This window comes from Pygocentrus nattereri, chromosome 15 (genome assembly GCF_015220715.1).
Source record: "Pygocentrus nattereri isolate fPygNat1 chromosome 15, fPygNat1.pri, whole genome shotgun sequence".
NCBI lineage: Eukaryota > Metazoa > Chordata > Actinopteri > Characiformes > Serrasalmidae > Pygocentrus > Pygocentrus nattereri.
Window position 1 is genome coordinate 9,426,815 of NC_051225.1, and position 14,889 is coordinate 9,441,703.

Here is a 14,889-nt window from a genome sequence, read left to right on the forward strand (position 1 = left end):
TTCTGCTTTCTGCAGTTTATGGCTATTTTACATTGGAAGGATGACACAGTCAGTGCATGTGTGTTAAAGAGGCATGAACTAAGTTATGTGCTTTATTGTTCATTGTGAGACTGATGCTATTAAATACATAATTCCTGATGTTTGCTTATTTAGGAGGGTTTTATTTTCAGATGCTGTATCATGATGTATTGTAGAAGACTGTCCGGCAGTATACTGAGTTTCACAGACTCGCAGAATCGTGGTATCATCATTATTGTGGGCAACATATTGTGATTATATCGTAGATACCCAGTGATTTCCAACCCTACAGGATGCTACAATATATTTATATTATATTTTTTCTTGAAAATAACACTTTGAAAAGTCTATAACTTGTCAACAACCTTTACATAATGTGGAATTTCTTTAAACGTTACACATGCACATCTCATTTATAAAAATGGTTCTTTTCCTCTTCCCAGGTCCTTTAGTGGCCATTCCACTGGCAGAATGAAAAACATATTATATTCTTTTAATTAAGCTGATGAACTAGGACACTGTCGGCTCTCTGTGTTGAGCTGCTAGCGAGCAATGAGGGGCAAATACTGAGATAAACAGCACAACTGCAGTTTTCTTCATGTACAAAAAAGCCCTGAAATATGTTTAGCATCACGTCTATAAATTCAGTCATTGAAAACATCAAAAAAGGAAAAATGCTTAGCATTGGCATGCTAATTGTTAGCCACTTGTTAGCACATTACTATTATTATTTTTTACATGGTTCATGAAAAGTGATGGGAAAAATATCAACCTTGTGGTATAGCATGTTAATTCTTACCCACATAGTTCCCTGCTGATTTCACCTGGTCCCCAAAGGGGAAAAAGCAGCTACCCCCTGCTGGTCAAACTAGTGTAACAGGCTAAATGTGAGCATTTTTATTATATGATACCCAACTGACGCATCTCAGTAATGGAAAAAATACTTAGTAGTGCGCTTTCATTTTTCACTTTGCATTTTTTTCCATCTTACCATTCACCCCAAAACTACCATAATAGAAAATAACATGTAAGCACTAGTCATGGGGCTGGAGTCATGGGTTGGAGTTTAATGAAGCCACCTTGCTGCTTGATCCCCTGAGCTGAGAGGACGTGAATGAACAAGTCACCTAACCCCCAACTGCTCCCTAGGCTCTGTGGAAAGGGCTGCCCACCGGTCCGGGCAACTGTGCTCACTGGTGCATATGTGGTGTTTCACTGCACAGATGGGTTAGATTGTGGAGGTAAAATTTCCCCCGTTGTGGGACTAATAAGGGTCACTTAGTCTAATCTAATTTTAAAAATTACATTACTGAATGTGGTTGTTTTAGTTTAGTGGGTAACCCCTCTGCCTTCTATGCTGTAGACTGGGGTTCAATCCCCACATAGGTAAACACCCTACACTATACCAATATTCCAAAGTCCTTGAGCAAGACTCCTAACACTAACTTTGCCACCCTGTGTTAAAAAGATGATCAGATTGTAAGTTGCTCTGGATGAGGGTGTCTGCCAAATGCTGAAAATGAATGTTGATTTTCTTGCTCACCTGTTGTGTAAAGCATGCATGTCTCTATTGTAGTATATTCCAACACATTATTAAAGAATAGAGCAATAAATGAGGGACCTCCTAAACAGGCAGGAGTTACACTTTATGGCTAGTATGAAAAGGAGTTAAACCATTGATTGAAAGGCTTTTAAAGAGAACCAAAAGTGCTTCTTCTATGACATCACTCCAAAGAACCCTTTCTGGCCCTTAGCAAGCCATGTGCCCATCCGGCAGGCCCAAAGTTTTATTACACACTTTATTACACAACCTAGGAATAGGTCCATTCGTTTGCACTGAAGTCCCTGTAGTTACTGAATAATAAGCCTTTGTATGATAGAAACCTGGACTGTTTAGTGGATATAAGCATACCAAATACAACTAACATGCTACCTAAATGTCAGCTAATCTTTACGAGTCCTGCCAGACTGTTATGTGCTACTGAAGAGAAGTCTCGACTCCCCAAGGCTCACACCTCGGCATGGCTAATGACAGAGATTAAAAGTGGCAGCACTTTCAGGCACCGGTGCTTTTCATTTGACTGGTTGAGCCCTCATAAACTCACTGTGAGCCTCAGTCAACAGGGAAGCTGGCTTACGAGGTGCTTGCACGCTTCCACCATGCTATGATGTTTGCATACACGCTAAGGAAACACATGCAGGAAAAAACACACTCTGGCCTTCAAAGTGCAGGCATTCCTGGCGGACACGATGAATGGGACTGCAGCTGTCGGACTGTACCTGCATGGCCTGCCAGAATGGCTTCAAACCCGGGACTGGGTCTGCTTCACCTGCACATGTCAAAGAAGAAAGTCACTTGTTTTGTTTATTTACTCTCTTTCTCTTCCTGAGAAGGACGATGACTTCACCTGGCATGTGTACGAACACTTATTGGCTTTCACTACATGGAGAGCCATTTGAAAGCATTCGATATAAGAGCCAGGGTCCACCTCACATTACTGAATGCATGCACTGAATTGACATGATTAATATGTTTCAAGTGGCAGCACATGAATAAAATACATTACAGGATCACAATAACTGTCAAAATAAGAGCCCTTATAAAAAACAGCTGTGTTAATGATGCATGTTTTCTTTGTGTGCAACCACCTGATACAATAGTGGGTTATATTTGAAAACTTAGCTCAGATTTGTGGCCTAAAATAAATTGATGATGTTAAAATGAACAGCCCTTCTCGTATGAAAACTCTGTTGAAGTCTGTCAGAACCTGTGGAGAGCAGTGCATTAGCAAGGAGACTAAAAATGAGCTTGCTATCTATTATAGCTAATTTATTTATCCTTTCATTGTCTTTTTCCAGCAAAGTCAACAGATTTCACTTTGCTGATCATTTGATCTTCAACAGATAAAAACCAAGTTCCAAGAGAGATGGAACAGTTTCCTGTTTTTTATTTGCAGGTAACATGGTATACAGTGACCTGTATTTAACAAAATAATGGGTGTTTCACATTATGAACTTTTAATAAATATATGCTCATTCTGAATTTTACTACTGCGTTTTAGGGCCACTCTTAATAAAAATCAAAATAGTAGACTTTGAGAATAAAGTCGTAATATTTCGAGAAAAAAGATGATATTTTGAGAAAACAGTCCTATTATGTCAAGAAAAACCATCATACTATTTTAAGAAAAAAGAAGCCATAATATTTAGTGAAAAAAAGAGATATTGAGAGGTGTTTCACCCTCAACAGTGCATAATATTAGCAAAGATTCAGGGAATCCGGAGAAATCTCTATGCATAAAGGAAAAGGCCAAGAACACAACTGAAGGCCTGTGACCTTCAATCCCTCAGACACTCAGCACTGCATTAAAAATGATGCTTCTATGATGGACATCACCATATGGACTAGGTAACACTTGTCAATAAAAACAGTATGGCTGCATAATCAGAGAGGCTAGCCTCGCCTCTGTCTGTGGACAGATTCCAGTTGGCCTACGTCTTCTCTCTTTGAACACATTATAGGTGGATTTTTCCTTTCACTTTTCCTTTCACTTTCCTTTCCTTGCTGTACAGCTTATAGCAACCACTCTTATCAAGAGACAATTTTAAGTTTTCCGCAAACAAAATACTTGCTTTACCACCAAAGCGGAGTTCTGAACCCCAGTCGTGCAAATTATAACATTGCTCATAATGCTATTCAATTGCAGTGTTACTCTATTTAAGAGCTCCACAGAGCCTCAAATAAGTCCCTGTTTTACATTTTAAAAATGTGGTTTAGAAAGTTATTAGTGCTTCTTCCTGCTATTTGTTTAGATGTTCTTCAAAATAACCATGCTAGATTATTTATTGGTGGGGTTTCCAGCACTCATGACAGATCTGAGTTACTGAAGGCAGCAATACTGCACCACACCCTCCGAGGCAGCAGTACCCCTCTTATCACTGGGGTGGTATGCTCAAGAGTACATCTCAGTACTTTTAGTCAGGGAACATAATTGTGCCATAATCCACACACCCTGTCTCATCTCCAGGCTTCTATTTTATTGCTCTATTTTAAAATATTAGGTCAGGAAAAGGTAGAAATATGAACTTTTCACCTGGAAAAACTTATTTAAGGTACAAAAACTGGATTTTAAAACTGCTGTTGTATCTTTGAGGTACATTTACACTGTTTTGACCTTGATGAACGTAAACTTTACCTGCACAATACCTTTATTTCAAAAGGAATTGGGGCAGTCATGGGCTGGAGGTTAGGGAACCAGCCTCGTGACTGGAAGGTCACCAGTTCGATCCACAGAGCTGGCAGCACATGAATGAGGTGTCCTTGAGCAAGACACCTAACCCCCAACTGCTCCCTGGGCACTGCGAATTGGGCTGCCCACCGCTCCGGGCAAGTGTGCAAGTATGTTCACTAGAGTGTATGTGGTGTTTCACTTCATGGATGGGTTAAATACAGAGGTGAAATTACCCCGTTGTGGGACTAATAAAGGTCTCTTAATCTTATTTCTAAGCTTGTGAACCCACTATCTCTATTTCTGGGGTGACTTACTGAAATGGATTGCCATTTAAAAGACAGTTATTATGCATGCTGACCAAAAGGGCATTGTGTGGCAGTCTGAGTTCAGCTGGGCAGGGACTCGATCTGTACACAGAGTGTCACACTAGTATGCCCTATTGTTGGATTCTAAACCTTAAATAAAGGCACAGATTCCCTTTTATTGAGCAAATCAAAATGAATGTTACATACTAATGCAAGGTCATCCCTTTTGTTTAGTCTTAGTTAACTTAGCTGTGACTGCTAAAGCTGACACTGCTCACTAATTTCAGAGATTGATAGTGTGGGCTGTCATAAAAGTTAGTCAGGACATTCTGCTGGCAAACAATGAACCAATCAGATACCAGTATAATCAATTCCACTGTGAAATGTTCCTTGCGGAGATGTCCTGAATGCTATTTGCAAACAGATAAGCATCCTGTTAAACAACTAAATAGGTGCAGCGCCCTTATGTGTGCGGCCTCTCGAACAAACCGGAGAGATCAAGGAACTGTTGCAAACATGGCTCAGAGCCTAGATTCTCCTTCTGAAGATTTATATCTTCTAATCATTGCCTATAAGCAGATCTCAGGCTCCAAGGACTTTCGTTTGCCACCTTCAGCATGTGTTCAGCATTCATCGACGGATTCCTGTATTTGCTGCCTTCATGTCCCTGCTGGCACTTGGTCAACATCTCATTCAGCACCTTGATCTGTGTTTATAGTCCAGTGCCAACAGCTGATCTGTCTGAGTCGTTTCCCATCATGGTATTACGCATCCCCCAGCGAAGACCACATGTTTCCTACGATGTTGCCTTTTGGCTTTTTGAGCTACGTTGTATGGCTCTTAAGTAGCACGGGTGATCCCAGTAGATAGCATCATCTAAGGGACATCAGGGTCCCATAGAAACAGTGTCAGGAGGAATTCTTCAAGAGAGCATCCCGTACGGCAATCACATCCCTTTCAGGGTTTGGTAGGGAAAGGTTCTGTAAGGGTCCAGCCTGCACTGCTCTCCCGTAACAGGTTCAGCCTGGTGGCAGAAGATTTGGTCTAAGGCCATGAAAATGGTCTGGCTTCTTGTTTTCAAAAGCAAATCAGACAAGAAGATCTCAGACCTGGACTGTGATTGTCAAGCAATTAAAGATACAGGCTTTTTTGATCTTCAGCGAGGAGCATCTGTGATGCCATAAAGAAATGACTGGGACAATGACGTGGGACAAATATGGGCACTTTCTGTTTGACTTGTCTACAACACAAGACAAATGGCAAATAACATAAGCACTCTCCTAAAAATAAATCGTCTTTGCACGATACCAGAGATGAACCACTTTTGGTTCCATAAAGGACCTTTCAGTGGATGGTTCTTTAAAGAAGCATGTGAGATGTGTGAGCGTGAAGAGTGTATTTGAAGGTTCCTAACCTTTAAAAGGTTCTTAGGACTCAAAAAATTGGGCCTCGTTCACCAGTTCATAAAATTTCAAAATGTCTTCATAAAACACACAGTTTTCACAAAGATTCTGATACTCACCCATGTTTAGTTGTTTGGGATTGGTTTTCAGGTAAGAACAGAATTTAAACACTCAAGAGCACAATATTGCGAACAATTTTGTGGTTTAAGGACACATCATGAATCTGATGTAGACTTTTTCTTAGGACTCAAGAACACATTAAAGAAAAATCTTAAGAAGATATTGGTGAAGTAGGCCCATGGTTTCTAAGGTCACTGTGGAAAATGAGAAGTCTGCTCAACTTAAAATGATATAGTAATTGATTACATCTCTTTTCTTGAGTTCACCCAACTCAAAGTTTGTAGCTGAGTCAAAAATTCTCCCATCCAGCATATTTTCCTCTTGGGCTTCTGGATATGGACAGCTATGGTGTTGCTGGGATTCAAACTAACAGTCTCCTGATGCTGGGAATGAATTATTGGACAGTTGCACCACATGAGATTTTCACACCAAATGTTTTCTCCAGCGTATTAAACATTTGTAGACACAAAATCTGAGTTACTCCATGTTTTCCTCAGTGGTGCAGTGAACTAAGCCATCACTGTAACAGGAGGTTGTGAGTTTGAGCCCCAGTGATGCCATAGCCCTCCATAAGTGCATACTCAAGAGAAAAACATCTACCAGAATTGTGTGATGGAAAGACTCCTGGCTAGTGGGGAGGTTGAGCATAAAAACAAAACTTTATTTACAGAATGAAAAAAAATGTAATACAGTTTAAGTTCACATTTAGATAAATGTTCAAGTGCAACCACACCATTGCTGTTATAATAAAATCTCCAGGAAAAAATGGCAACTTTTGTACTTGAATATACTTGTGCTCTCACAATGAATATGTATTGTATTATATTCATTTGCTAAACCTTTACATATAACTCTTAAATATAAAGATGCCAAAAAGTATTCTTTGAGTAATTAGTGATATAAGAACTACCTTGGGCTCCAAATTTCACAAAATTGTAAAGGTTCTATGCCAATTCAAAGATCCTTCCTAGAAACTTCATATAACCTTTTATGTTTTTGTCTATGGTATTAAATTCAGCAAATAAACAGCAATTGTGTATTAAAATGTGTAGGAGCACATAGAGGATGTATATATCTAAGTGGCTGGTATGGCGTAGTGGGTAACACCTCTGCCTTCCATGCTGTTCAATCCCTGCCTGGGCAAACACCCTACACTATACCAATAAGAGTCCTTGGGCAAGACTCCTAACACTACCTTCGCCTACCTGTGTTAAAATGATCAAACTGTAAGTCACTCTGGATAAGAGCATCTGCCAAATGCTGTAAATGTATCTATTTAAAGCTAACAAAGCTTTGATTGTTTTTTGAGAAAGGGGTGCACAGATTTTTGGATTCTACTGTTCATGAGGACACACATGCCTGGATGTTGTACCTCATTCCCCAAGAAATGCAGCCTGTTAAAAGGACTATTGTGGCTTGCTCTGGGTTTTTTTTGAGTCCTGGGGAAAGAAATATCCCCAGAGCATATGGACGCCTGTTTTTCTAATCGGTAATGATAGAGTAGTTTTGATGGGGAAACTCCCTCTCTCTAACTCAGACCTCTGCTGCCTTGTTTTTTCTTCAGGTCTGATGGAAATCCGATCTGTCAGTGTGGGAGTTGTCGCCATCAAATCTGTCAGCACCGGCCTGTACTTGGCCATGTCCAAAAAAGGCACGCTCTTTGGATCGGTAGGTACATCTTCCATTGCTTCGTAAGGTAGTCTTGGCCTTCATAAGCCTGCAGGCCCAACTTTGGAGCCATGGTTTTAGCTATGTAGTGTGGAGTTCATGGGCATATGGAGGCCTGGAATGCTTGAAGTAAAAATCTGATTTAACGTGATCCAAACCAGGGCAGGGTTGGGTAATGTTGTCTTTTACTTCTACATAAGATACACAGTGCTAGCTGATTTAGTTTGGGTAAAATAATGGAAAGTTACTGTATTGTAAGTTACATTAGTGTAACTAAATTACACTGAAACAGGTTCTAGCTCTTAAGCTGATGAAGGACATAGTTATGGCATTGCTGGTGGTAGTCAGTGAATTGAATATGAACTTACCAAAAAGAACTGCAGTCCCTTAAATCTTATTTTACAGGGAACTGTACTCGAAAAGAGCTTACATATGATATAGATTTATGAGAACACTTCAAAGGCATTACCCAATTAATCACAGGATACAAGCTCTAGAGTGCTAGCTAATTATTTTTGGTAGCATGATAGTAAGTTCCAATGCACTGATTAAATTATACTGAAATGCCCAACTTTGTATGAGGTACAAACTCCAAAGTACTAGATATGGCTACATGGTTATAAGTTCCAGTACAGTCTAAATAAGTTGCACTGAAATGCCTACGAGTTGTAGGTATTAACTGGGCAAGTGTGAGTTATAAACTCTAAAGTACCAGATAATTATTTAAATAATGGTGGTAAAGTACTAGACAATTATTTTGGCTAATGGTGGTAAAGTACTAGATAATTATTTTGGGTAATATGATAGGTATTAAATGGGTAAGCATGAAGTACAAACTCTGAAGTACTAGATTTGGTAACATGATGATAAGCTCCAATACAGTCTAACTAAATAGCACATAAATGCCTAAATGGATTAGAGTTATTAACTAGGTAAGCGTGAGGTATAAACTCCAAAGTACTAGATAAGTGGTTTCCAACACGGTCCTCAGGTCCCCCCCCAGGACAGTCCACTTTTTTGTTCCAAACGGACTCACAACACATAGGAATGTGAACTGTCAGGGAGGACCTGTGGACCTGGTGGGGAACCACTGTACTAGATCATTGTTTTGGGTAACATGACAGCAAGTTCTACAACAGTCCAACTAAATTACACTGAAATGCCCAACAGGTTCTAGCTCTTAAATGTATGTAGGAATAACGTCACCAATTTTATGTTTGCTGAGATGTTTACTAGAATGCCTCAAGGGCTCCAGCCTGGTGCTAGTTGTGCTCTATGTGGCTTTCGCGTGCTATCAGACAGTTGCTTGTGGCTCTTTTAACTAGGAAGCCCTTTTCATAGTGTCTGAGCGCTTTAATCACTTGATGAGAAATCTCAGCCTGGCAATCACTCACTTAGCTACAACAAGGTGCCCTGCAGACGTCTCTCTCCCGTCGACTCAAAGTAAACAAGACAATCCATGAGATTCCACCAAAGCACGGGAGCCGCTGTTTTCGTCCCCGTTTGAATCCCACTCTAATGACTATTAATCACATTGCTCACTCAGGAGCTGATCTTATCGAACTGAAGGCAGAAAGATGGCACTGATAGCACTTGCTCCGCAGAAAAGCCGAAACAGGGCACATTGTCATTGTCCCTTCTCGCCTCTCTTTTGAGATAAGAGCTCCATCCAGCCATGGCAGAGGAGCAAAAGATCACTACAGATTTGGCAAGTGTCTTCTTAAGCCTGGCACAAGGGAGCTGGATTTGATGTATTGTTGAGGACAAGGTGCGGCAAATGCAAACGCATAATAGTTACTGATTGGAGCCTCGTGCCGAAGGCTACAAGGAGGGGCCTTTTGCAGCTTTTCATTGATGTTTAGCACTGATTAGCTCTTACTGGTGGAAGTAGTGCAATTCAGAGCCTTCCTCTTATACCATTTACCGTCAGACGCTGAGAGATATTACTTCTGTTTTGTGAAGTTACTAGGTATGTAATAACATCACTTACACAATGAATTAGACTTTCTCTATTAACAGGTTAGAGTCTGCACATTCCACTTATTATTACTTATTATTTGATGTTAATAAATGACAAAAAGATAAATGATGTCTGGTCTTTCTGCAAAACCAGACCATATGTATAACAATTTCAAGTCATAAAAAAATGTCTTATCTACTTAGAAATACAAATCGCTGTTGTCAGGACAAAACCTTGTGTCTCCAAAATGGTAGCTTTACAGTAAAAGAAAAAAGTACTTTACTTTTCATGTAAGTCAATGGAACCATTTATTTTGGTCCAAGCATCATGAAATTTACACACAAAGTAAAGGAATGTACAGGCATTGTCAAATGATGTGGAAAAAAAAACATGGATTGAAAGTTTAGAATCCAGCCCTCGACAGAAAGTTGGAAATTCCCCCATGTTTTAACATTTGTGTACAATTTAATGAATAAGGTATCAAAACATCAGAGTGGTTTGATGCAAAATGGTGCATAAAATGAATTTATGTACTGATTTACTTACAGTGGTGGTGATAAGAACCAGGGGTTGTGATGTCTACATTGTAAAGATAGCCTTTTTATTTAATCAAAATAACCAGTGAACCTACATGTGGCTTATGAGTTTTATATATAATGTTGCTAACAGTAAAACAGCAGTAAATCTGAAAAACTTAATGCTTTCTTTAAGGGCTACAAGCCTTATGTTGGTCTGCCTGCACCTCTGGAATACACACACACACACACACACACACACACACACACACACACACACACATATATATATATATATATATATATATATATATATATATATATATATGTAAAGGTATATACTGTCAGTTTTTGACACAATCTGAATATTTGTAGGTAAATTTCATGATGAATGACTCAAAATTACTTGGGAAAACATCTGTTTACGGTGACTTGCATTAAAGTAAAGTATGCATTTTCCTTCTCCTGTAAAATGTAAATATATGTAATAACAAAGGCCACAGTCTTATCTTATTCTTATATATCTTATACTATTGTAAGACAATGTTTCAGGCATCCAGCAACATATTGACAACTTTGTGTTTGGTTTTTTTTTATTGTTGTTGTTGTTTTTTTGTTTGTCTGTTTTTGTGATAATGTCTCTTCAGACATCTGGTTCTTATCACCAGCGCTGTTAGCAATTCTGACTCTATAAGCTCCTCTCTAAATGTCTTGTGTCTACATCTTGATGATTTTTAGGGACACATTTTAAGGTTATATACATTTAAATCCTCAACCTCTTTGGAACGTGATCATGACTGCCTGACTCCTCTTCCTACAGGCCAGATATAACCCAAGCTGCAAGTTCAAAGAGCGCATCGAGGAGAACGGCTACAACACGTACGCGTCCATGCGCTGGAAGCACGGTGGGAGGCAGATGTTTGTGTCACTGAACGGCAGGGGGAAGCCGAGGAGGGGCCATAAAGCCCGCAGGAGACACCCGTCCACTCACTTCCTCCCCATGCTCCCCACATAACTGTGGTCCAGAGTTAGCCTTATCCTATTACTGCAGACCCCCTTACATGACTGCTGTATATGTACATTTTTTCTGGGGATTTTTTATTTCTACATCAGTTTGGTTCTTTTGGAATTGTCATATAGTATGTTAACTTATTCCTCACAGGTTCTTAGCTGCGGGCCTGATAAAGCTTCTGTAAGGCTTCTAATATTGTGCATAAGCAATTATATACCATATTTATGTTACTGCTGAAGAAACTAAGCATCTCTTTTAACTAGCTCTTGTGATTTACACATTAAATGACTGCAGTAGATAGTTAGCCTTTCTGAAGAGAAACTAAACCTTGGGGATCAGCCTGAACTGTGGGACAGGACTAACTACATTACACATTCTTATGAATCACAGTCTTTTCTGACACCATGAAAACAATTTCATACGACATAATCGAAAGCTGTTTTGTTTTGTATCAACTGTGTTTGTTTTTTCTTCATTTCTTTGTTTATTTGTTTATTCCGATGTATTTTCTCTCTTGCTGTGTGAGCATGGAAGTGCTTTTAAAATCTTCGACGCTATCTGATCAGAGTGATATCAGAACAGGCTGTATAACACATGCACATGTATCCTACATCCACTTCTGCCCCACTTCGGCAGAGCGAGGGTGGTCAGGTCAGCCTTAACAAGAAACACTCCCCCTGAACATGTGTTCCTGGGTGACCTGAACACACATGGCTCATCCATTATAACAGAGGGCTGAACCTGACAGCTTGTATACTGGACTAATTCTCTAAATGATGTTTTGTATTACGTGTTCCTATTAAGTCACACTAACAGTCTTTTCCCTTGACTTTTTGCAAATAGAACATTTAATATATTTCAACCTTTTGAGTCCTTCTCTTTATGGTTGGTCTTGTTGTCTTATTTGTCCTGGGTGTGAACTAAGATGTTGCTTCTATCTACATAATGTAAATTGCAACATTGGGCTCTATTTCCGTGCACAGTCTAATGCAGGGTTGTTTAGTCCTAGTCCTAGAGATCTACCACCCTGCAGGGTTCAGATCCAACACCTGGCTCTAATAGTCAGATTCCCCTAAAGGATCTGGATCAGATTAGGGTTGAAGCTAAGCTGCAAGGTGGTGGATCTCTAGGACCACAACTCAGCAGCCTTGGTTTAACTCAAGGGTGCACAACTCTGGTCCTAGAGGGCCAGTGTCCAGCACAATTTGATGAGTTACCTGCTCAGACACACCTGATTCAACTGATGTCTTAATTGCCAGGTTTAGTGGGTATGTTTGAGTAGCACAACTATCAAACTGTGCTGGACACTGGCCCTCCTGTACAAAGTTGTGCAGCCTTGATCTGACTGTACAAGAAGACTTGTTACTAATTTGCTCAGACACACACATTTCTTCCCATTTGCTATTTTGGTGGTTATAAATAACAGCGACTGCGATGAAGCGGGTTTAGTGGCACAGCAGGGGGTTTGACCATTAAGTGTATATGAGCTATACATATGTACAGTCTATGAACGTGACAGTCAAAATGTGCCAGTGCAAGGCTGGTTTGGACCCATTTTTATCCATAAATCCAAAAAATGGTCATTTCCAGTATAGATATAAAGGTGGGTTTATTACAGTCTTACCGCAAATTTTTCATTTTATTATATACACACAAAAAAAGTATTCGCTCGTCTGGCCTCACACGCATATGAACTTGAGTGAGATCCCATTCTTAATCTATAAGGTTTAATATAATGTCGGCCCACCCTTGGCAGTTGTAACAGGTTCAGCTCTTCTGGGAAGGCTTTCCAAAAGGGTTAGGAGTGTCTTTATGGGAATTTTTGACGATTCTTCCAGAAGCGCATTTCTGAGGTCAGACACTGATGTTGGACGAAAAGGCCTGGCTCACAGTCTCCGCTCTAATTAATTCCAAAGGTGTTCTATTGGGTTGAGGTCAGGACTCTGTGCAGTCTCTATGCACTGTTCTTCAGTTAATCTGAAGAAGATGGTTATACACGTGTGGCCACGGAAGGCAATTTGGATGGGTGAGTGAATACTTTTGGCAATATAGTGTATATACAAAACAGACTTTAATTTTAATGTAAGTCAATGCAACCAGACTTTTTTTAATGAATTTTGGGCCATTTTTTGGTCCATTCATCATGCAATGTTTACACAATGTAAAGGACGACAGGCATTTTCAATATTAAACCCTATAGAGAATATTTGGCCTCACATTAAACACAAATTAGCTGGCAATGTTTTTGAACTGTTTGAAGCCATCATTGCTGAGTGGAACAATAATGACTCTTCTTTGAGTAAAAGGCTGTCTGTAAGTTCACAAGACTTCAACATTTAAAGAAAAAATATATATGATAAATCTCTCTATATATAATAATAATAATAATAATTATTATTATTATTATTGTTATTGCGGTGGTATTAAGGGAATGAGAGGAGTTGATCTGACTGGCTGTGCTTGCCCCATGCTAAGGTGGGTCCCAGTTTACTTGAAACAAATTGAAAACAAATACATAAGAAAAAAGCATAAAATTGTGACTGGTGCACAAGTTATGGCACATTTTATATTTTGTGTTAAATTTTTTTCAATATATTGAACTTAGAAAAAATGACTAAAATGAACACTTAAATGCACAAAGCGTCATTTGACCAGGGGTCTTCAAACTTTTGCATGCCACAATATATATACAAATAGCCTCTGTTTTGATTGGCTTCATGTATTGGGCCTCATTTATAAGTCAGACTTTAGGCTGAATAGATGAATATATAAACACTTGGTTTTGTTGACATCACAAAAACAATGAAAAGAAAATTGGCTTATTTGCATCTTATTACCATATGCGGCCCTTATGGACTGGACAGTGTGTGCTACACATTAAAACGTTAGCCACATTTGCATATCACATCAAATTCTTTCATTTTAAAACATCAAACACAAGGAAAGTTTGGCTTTCCACGATATGGGCTATTTAATGTGAGTAAATATTACCACAATTTCAAATGGTTAAAGCAGATACAAAATAAATGATGAGCTTTTGATATAACAATACACTTTGTGATAGACCATATCCATCCATCCATCCATCCATCCATCCATCCATCCATCCATTTTCTAAGCCGCTTCTCCGTCAGGGTCGCGGGGGGGTGCTGGAGCCTATCCCAGCGGTCTTCGGGTGGAAGGCAGGATACACCCTGGACAGGTCGCCAGTCGTGATAGACCATATATTTTTCAGTAAAATTATGTTCATTAATATCATCAACACTGGTTTCTTTCTGTATCAAATACTTAGCAAATAACTGCTATGTTCTGGAATGTTGGTCTAAAATCAAATATTTTGGAAATGTGTTTTGGTATTATAGCTATAAATTAGTATTAAACCTTTAATTAATTATTTATATTGGATCCATATAAGCTGTCTGTACAGTCCTCCAGTTGAAACCAGAATTGCCCTCCTAAAAATAGAGGTCGTGGAGTTTTACAGAAGGGCATGCCCACAGACTGCTATTAATAGGAATTATAGTTCAAATCCTGTATAGATACTGACATAAAAGTGATACCTCCCCTATTACTAACCCCTTTACATCTACTGACACAATGCTCAATGGAGTGGTAACAATGGTAGCTGTATGCTATGAATATGACCAGGTGTAAGG

General features: G+C 39.3%; 1 protein-coding gene across 1 annotated transcript in view; it reads left to right on the forward strand.

Moving 5' to 3' along the window:
- fgf22 (fibroblast growth factor 22) overlaps positions 1-12,110 on the forward strand; it is a 39,851-nt gene extending 27,741 nt beyond the window's left edge. Inside the window, exons 2-3 of the mRNA XM_017701247.2 lie at positions 7,643-7,746; positions 11,042-12,110. Of these exons, the coding sequence (XP_017556736.1) occupies positions 7,643-7,746; positions 11,042-11,236 (299 nt within the window). The 3' untranslated portion in view covers positions 11,237-12,110. The remainder of the gene's footprint in view (positions 1-7,642; positions 7,747-11,041) is intronic.
- Positions 12,111-14,889: the final 2,779 nt, after the last annotated feature.